This window comes from Etheostoma spectabile, chromosome 8, assembly GCF_008692095.1.
Source record: "Etheostoma spectabile isolate EspeVRDwgs_2016 chromosome 8, UIUC_Espe_1.0, whole genome shotgun sequence".
Classification (NCBI taxonomy): domain Eukaryota; kingdom Metazoa; phylum Chordata; class Actinopteri; order Perciformes; family Percidae; genus Etheostoma; species Etheostoma spectabile.
Window position 1 is genome coordinate 5,609,011 of NC_045740.1, and position 7,874 is coordinate 5,616,884.

Genomic DNA, 7,874 nt, shown 5'->3' on the forward strand with positions numbered 1-7,874 from the left:
CAAATGACAGATTAGACATTTGTATAATATGTCACAAAAATTTAGATTTTATGTCCATCATTTACACTTTTAAAATAACAGAAAACAAATAAATGGCATCTGCAAATGTTTGGGCACCCTGCAGAGTTAATACCTTGTACTGCCCAAAAGATGGGTAAAAAGTATAAAAAACAGTACATGACCAAATGTGCTTGTGTGTTTTGTGCAAGTACATATCACTCTATAGTTTGTTAAATAGAGTGATTGCAGCTGGGATAAAACTATTTTGACTTGCCTCCAAACTCTCCTTTCCCAATAACCTGCTGCAGCTTGAGGTCTTTTCTGCTCATCGACCAGCCACCTGTGGCCATTCAAAGAGACAACATTCAGCTGGAACATAACAGGCCAATGCATGCTTCTCATAAACAAAAAGGCTACAATGATGTGGTCGCATTTATTGTAAAAGACTAAGACTTACTCTTGGAAAACTCATCCTGAGCTGCCACCGTCCCCTCTTCCACCTTTGGCTTTATCAGTCTGGTGCACAGGCCATCGGCATCTTTGCTGTAGTGCTACAAAGGAAGCAACACATAAAAAAATGAAGTAGAAACACCAGCATTAGGGCTCTCCAAAAGGTTGCTCATTAAATATAGCCTTATAAAAGCAAAGAAAACACATCCTCCACCTGCTCTGAAGGATAAACTCAATATATTGCTGGATTATATATTAGAAATACATTGCTTTTCCTGGAAGAAAGCCATACCAGTTTGAAAGAAGTCTCACTTCTTCTCACATGTCTCAATGGGGATTACATTTATAAATCTATTTAATTTATGTACTTCTCTTTTGATTTTCTTGTGTTTTGTCATCTTGAGTGCTTAATTTTGTTTACTATTTCTTGATTCACTATGTCTGTCTGGCGTTATTTTAAGGAATATTTAAGCATATAGTACAGTACAGTACAGTTTACGCAGCAAGCAGTGTTTCACAATGACCAATAGAGGGCTACAAACAACAGACAAGGTTCCCCCTTAAATAGGTCAGACAAAAATGACTCCTCTATTTTAACACTGTAGAATATATAGATAGCTTCAGTTCAAAATAAACATGTTAAACAGGAAAAGGACTCATTTTGAGAGCAAAAGGCCTGGTGTATTTTTTGAGGTTAGAACTCTGCACCTCAGCATACTGTTCACTCTTCCTCTTTGACACTTCCTGTTCATTATTTGTTCCAGGAACTTTATGTGATCTGAACAGAGACGCAGGGGCTCTAAAACAGGAAAATACAACAAACATACAGTAGACAAAAGCTCTATATAGCATCAGAGCAATCACCTTTTTTATTTATAAAACAAAGCCTAATTTGAATGTCTTACCTCAACCAGTTGCATGAGGTTTTCAAAGTAGCCCTCATCATCGATTGTGAGCTTGCCTTTGTGGTAGATGATGCGGTAGTGCTCTACCTTGCTGTCGCAGCTCACACACAGGGTGTAGTCGCCGGGGAAGTTGGTACTCTCTCGCACCAAGAACAGGCCTGTTTCAGGAGGGCAAAGCAACTGCTCTGCCTGATCCCGCGTTATCTTCCCATGAAACCATCTACGAGTGGAAGAATAAAAGAGGTAACATCAAAAGGAGACCATTACAACTCTGTCAACACTACTCATCTAATCAATGTAAACTGAAAAAAACACTCTAGATCAACAGTCCTTAAAATTATGATAACTTCTACATTTTAAACACCAAATAATTGAACTCTATTTGGATCCTATCTGCTGACTTCCTTCTGTTTGCCTCAATTATTGCAAAGCAGGCCAGTTTATAAAGTACACAAATCTAAAACTTATGCAGTGTAATACAATGGTCCTGCAATAAATCTTCCTTTCATGAAGTTTATAATTTTCAGTTAATTTGTTGGTTTAATTTCATGGTCGTTTTGGCACCTACATCTATAGTGCTGTTGATATTGATTGTACCGCATAATACTCATACTAAGAAGTGTTTCTAATATTTTGTCTACCCTATTTTTTATCAACACAACTCAGTATAACACTTACTCACCATAATACAGTTCAACAGCCCTGCAAAACTACAGCCATCAAAATGAGCATTAAGTTATTTGTAATATACTGTAGGTATGTCCTCTGTCAGCATCGGAAGTGATGCCTCTAACTGTTTTAAGAGGTATTAATCAGACCAACATAAGTGTGTAAAAGCATTAAAGGCCAAATCTAAATTCCAGCCAGTTAATCAGGAAATACTGCCAGTATCCATGTTGGGCCTGTGTTGCTGATGATTCTCCATAAGCCTTTGCGGCATTAAACAAAGCAAATTCTGTTCTGAAGATCCAGAGGTATAGATTACAGTAATTTGCATATTCACTGTAACCAGTTCTATTTTAGAGAGGCTCACAGTAATTTCATTTGCATCTGGGTTCATGAGCAAGGTACATTTAAATATCACACAAGAAACCTTGTTGGAAAGATGAGAAAGAGCCTTTTCTCCCCAAACTAACTTAGGATGAGGAGTTTTCCTATCAGTTATCTATTACAGGGATTTCATAATGTAGCTTCCACTCAGAGGCCTCTAGATCCCCTTTACCATTCTACTCTCACATTCATGACTGGTGATATTTACAATAATGAAAACAGTTAGCGTATAAATACAACATTATAGTCTGTAAACATACTTAGTGATGATTGAAGGTCACTGCTAGGTAGATTAGGCTAAGAGTAGCTCAAGTAGGGCTGTCATGTCTTTCTAATGGCTATATTTTGCCATGTTATGTTTCATGTTACATTTAATTGTGTATTTTTTGCCACTTGTTGTTGTCTAGGTACGTTTGTCTTCACTTGAGACATAATTTGTAATCAAGGGCTCTATAAATAAACATTCATTTACAAACTCACATGCATGAACACGGAAACATGTCATGTGGACAAACAGGGAGATTTTTGAGATTACTTCAGCCTGAGATAGAAAAAAAACAACAGGAAACTACACAGAGTTCAAGCAAAGCTGAGCTAGAAACCGACACAAGTGCACTGCAATTACAACACAGCCCAACCAACCGTGGTCTCCATTCACATAACTCACTAAGTGGAAGAAGGCAAAGTCAAGCTATTTTAGCCTCTTCTGCAGACGCCACACAAAGCTGGTGTGGTTGCAACTTTTAAGATATAGACAGCAGATACATTAACCTAATCTGGTATGTATTGATCGTATACAATTAGATTAGACTTCAGAAATAAATAAACCATGATATTCTGTTTACTCACGGCATTAGACTCAGCTTGCCTCCAGATTTCACACCTTCTCTTTTCATAACATAGTTGGCTGGAATGGTTCCCTCGCGACCTGCAGCATTTTTAGCTTTGTACCAGTTTGGATCCTAAAAGACAAAATGTCAGAAATGGTTAAAATGAATAAATGTGATATTGTGGGGTATGCAAAAATAACTATGAAGTAATTCCATGTTTTTTCATATATAAGTGTTAGCATAGTCAAATCCACATATTGCATGAGAACTCAGCAGCAAAACTGTATATTTATAGGAACATAAGTTAGGCTATGAAATGTTACCTTTGTGACAATAACAATAGTTAGCACATCTCCTTTGTTAAAGGGCAAGTCCTGTTCTGTTGTGCCTGTGAAGTTGTACCTGGCCACACACTCTGTGCCCTGTGGCCATGGAGTCTACGGGAACATGGGTAGACATGGGTACTAATTAGTAAACAAATGTCTAATAAATTGCTCATCAGACATGTCTTGTGTATCTCGTGCATTTTGACATGCACGTACTCTGGAGGCCTAGCTTACCTGGACCTCTGTCATGGTGAGGTGGTTCAATCCTCTCACAGGTGATGTTTTCTAGCTGGTACCATTAGAGCTGGTAAACACAGAGAGACACACACACACATACAGTGGCAAAGAAGAGAAAGAGAATTTTTAACCTGCTTTGGAGATATTTACTTAACCCCCACAATAATTCTCAGGCACATGTTATTTCATAGTTAATAAGTCAGCTATTATCTGAACACACTAGAGTAGTTTCAGCTCAGACAGTGCCAGTAAAAAAATAACTCGCTAATACAGAAAGCAGAACTAACAAGTTTTTTTTTTTTTTTTTTAAATCACACTTTCACAACTGGGGCATACAGTTTCCATGACGCAGGATGACAGTATGTACATAAAGACAAGGCCTCAGTGTGGTGATGGATATCAACTCAGAAATATACTATAAAGTATATTTTGGAACAATATTCTAGCTGATGAATAACCGTTTAGCCCACTTTTACTTAATGATTGTTTTTATCTAATGTATTCTAACTCATGACAGAGGAAGTCTATTTCTGAAGTGTATATATCTATGTCCATGTCAATGCAATACAAGTGGACAATATATTTGACTAAAAGCCATATAACTTGTAGTTTATATTCAATATGTTTACCAGACACATTCTCCAGCTAAGCCCCAATGACTAACCCTTGAAAGAATTAAGATCTCTAAGTTCTCTTTACTGGAATGCAAACTTGTGGTGAGATCTGACCAGGACCAAGGGACTCATCCAACCCAGCATTCTTTACGTCAATAAAGCTGCCATTACTACTGTAACTTAAGGTCTCAGTCATTCAGGGGCAGTGTTTTCATGATACATGCACAACAAATCAGAGCAGAGGCGTTATAACGAAAAGATGACCTTTGGATTAAGTCATGCTCAAACCCCACTTCCTCTCTTCCTGTACAAGTTCCAATGGAGAAGTGATGGGGCTCAATCGTCAGAGCTCAGGGAAAATCCTGGCTCTGATCAATTCTGTCACTGAGGTCACATCCTCCGACATGTCTGTTATTATGCAGGCAACTTCCTGCCCAGATTTAGAATCCTCCATTATTTGTGTGGGTGGTCTTGGAAAAAGATATTCTGCTGATATCACTCTCTGAGCTCTTCCTTTTAAAATTATCTTTCATTCACTTAAAACATAATCTGGCATGTCTTCTATGTCACACATATAATGACCAGCCCCTTCACAGACACCAAATGTGAACACTCACATGTGCCAGAAAGGATCGTCATCACTTAGTATGATGATGAGGATGGGATGGATGTTGTCCCCCATAGAGTACTGCAGCTGTTTATCTGAACACATTTCCCACGCCCATCAACCCAGCAAGGACATTTAGCATCTGCTCATTTGAAACCCATCTTTCCATGTTACACTTTGACAATTCACACAGTGGAGAAGGTCATAACAGGGATAGAAGACTTAAACTCTGAAGTCATGCTAGCAGTGCTTTAAGGCTATGATGCTCATTGGGAAGGAAACCAAACCAATGTGTCCAGCTGAACCCCCATCACAGGTTTAAAATGTGTATCTTAAATCATGAGCAGTTCAGCAAAAGAGATGTTTTCTTCTCAAATTGTTTTGCTGAAATTTTGTTAAGAGGCCTGGGTGAGTATCCAGTATTTCACAAGAAAAAATTATAAGAGTAAGGTTTTTTGAAAAGTAAACATAAATTGTACAGAAGAAATATCTTTTTGATTCTCTCGTAACCCATTCATCATTTTGTGGCCTCTCAGATGACCCCATTAGGATATTTTGACCACCAGGTTGGAAACCACTTTGGAAGATACAAGGCAGTGGTTGAAAGTAACTGTACTTAAGTACAATTCTGAGTTATTTGTACCCTAATTTTATGGTAATTTTGAATCCACTACATTTACTTGGTACCTGTTATCACATGTTACTTTGCAGATTAAGATTTGAAAAACCTATAATGAGCATATAAAATGCAATCCATTGGTATAAAGTAAATTAAACCAGCCAACAGCATAAAGAATGAGTAAAATGAACTCTAACCCAGCCAGCTGCAACATAAAAATACAGTCTACTGCATCAATAATAATAATCTAATAGTATAATATATAATAATGTAACAGAGCCCATTTTAACTGCACAGTGAGTACTTCCAACCTTTATACTTTAAGTACATTTTCTTGGTAATACCTATGTACATTTGCTTAGTTAAAAGATCATAAAACACTTCCACAAAGACCACATGGTCTTGTTAAACGAAGATCATGAATATCTGCACCAAAGTGCATGGTAATCTATCCAGCATTTCACTCTGAATCACAAATGTCTACGTGCTGGTGGTGAGAGAGGCAAAGTCACTGAATCACCAAGGTCAGTAAGATTCATCCTGTAGGAACCATGAATGTCTGTAAAAAAGTTTAAGGCAGCCATCCAATAGTTGTTGAGGTATTTCAGTCTGGACCAAAGTTGTTGACCGATAAATGCCATGCCTAGATGCAAAATTACTAATCTCACTATGGCCATTGTGGTCGATTGGTTGGGGTTAGGCATTTAACATTGTCTGGTCAAAGGTTAGGATAGCCAACTGGTCAGGGGGTAGGACCTGAACAAATCAGGTTGCGTTACCTTGCGTAGGCATGGACGCATGGCCAATAGTAGCTATTGAAGGGCAGGTTTTGGCGTAGACATAGTGGGGGAAAAAAAATATTGCTGCCTGGAGTCAGGATGCTAGTGTGACTAGAAACTCATCTAAACTAAGTGAGAAATCTTCTGACTTAAATTTCTAAGAAAAATATATGACTTCAAACAGGAAATCATGCTCACAATGCTTTGGAAACATAATTTGTCTGGGCAAAGTCCTTGAAGAAGCAAAGTGATCTCACCAAGTGAGGAACAGATCAATGGGGCCAAGGCTGACACACAACAGCACATTTTAATTTCTCTGAATACATCTCAGCGGCAGGCCACCAGCAGCTGATTGAATGTGACAGAACTCAGTTTGTCACGTGTAACATTGACATTTCCAGAAAGCTCTACATGAAACCACAGCTTTCTCTTTTCAGGAAGCCGACAAAGCTGTCATTGTGAGTTGGTTGAGTTTCTACTGACCCCCAGGCTTCTACTGACCCCCCATCTCAATGCGAAGTCCATCCTTCTCAGTCTGTCCAGTGAGTAGCTTTAGGGGTAGCAATGCTACAGTTATACAGGTCTGAAGATATAGATTGTATTTCACGTTTTATTACAATCAACAGATTACAATCAACTTGTGTCTGTTGCTTTGTTATTTTCAGATAAATTCTCTTTCAAAAACAGACAGAAATATACCCGATCAATACATAACAATGCCATCTTACAGCAATGACAGTCAGTGAATTAGTACATCTAATTGCAAGATATTGTCTGCTACAGGAGAAGCTATGTATGACATAAGTTACTGAAAGCAACAGGAAACCAGCAAACCTAGTGATAGACTAAGTGAATGGAGTCTGGAAAGAGCAAAAACTTGCTCCAAATTTAACAAGTCACTAATAAATATAGGTGCCTTAAAACAAAGCTCATGCAGATATTGTAGTCTAATTTGACAAATTCTTGGCATCAATTACAATCCTATTGTTCAAACCAAACCAGTTGATCGACATTTGACTCTTGTCTTGTGCAAGTCAGTCGTAGTCTAAATTGTTCAAATCAGCAGTAGCCTGCCTGATTGCAAGAAGCAAGACAGGACAGGAATGTAGAAATATCTTCTTTGGTTGTGTTTAAATCTGCCACTCCCTCGTCTCTCTGCAGAGGTGAAAATGCTGACCATGCAAGGTTTTGCAAAAGCTGCTGTGATAATGTGAAATGAAGAGGTCCTGTGGACACATCTGTAAATGTATCACTCAAAAACATTGTGCGCTGGACTTTGAAATAATAATTTAGGGAATAACAGGGCAACAGTCAAATAGATAACTCAAGTATTTATCTGACAGCTAGAGTAACTTGTTACATTTTAGATTAGCATTAGTAACTTGTTACATTTTAGATTAGCATTTCACATACATACATATATATATATATATATATATATATATATATATATATAT

At 37.8% G+C, this 7,874-nt stretch overlaps 1 protein-coding gene across 2 annotated transcripts in view; it reads right to left on the reverse strand.

Annotated features, from left to right (window-relative positions):
- The window catches only part of LOC116693565 (tyrosine-protein kinase CSK), a 13,516-nt gene that overhangs the window by 3,258 nt on the left and 2,384 nt on the right, over nucleotides 1–7,874 (reverse strand). For both annotated transcript variants that reach the window (XM_032522587.1, XM_032522586.1), the window contains exons 2-7: nucleotides 3,796–3,865; nucleotides 3,559–3,672; nucleotides 3,255–3,367; nucleotides 1,356–1,575; nucleotides 458–551; nucleotides 275–340 (exon numbers count right to left, since the gene is read on the reverse strand). In XM_032522587.1, the coding sequence (XP_032378478.1) occupies nucleotides 275–340; nucleotides 458–551; nucleotides 1,356–1,575; nucleotides 3,255–3,367; nucleotides 3,559–3,672; nucleotides 3,796–3,810 (622 nt within the window). In that variant the 5' untranslated portion in view covers nucleotides 3,811–3,865. The remainder of the gene's footprint in view (nucleotides 1–274; nucleotides 341–457; nucleotides 552–1,355; nucleotides 1,576–3,254; nucleotides 3,368–3,558; nucleotides 3,673–3,795; nucleotides 3,866–7,874) is intronic.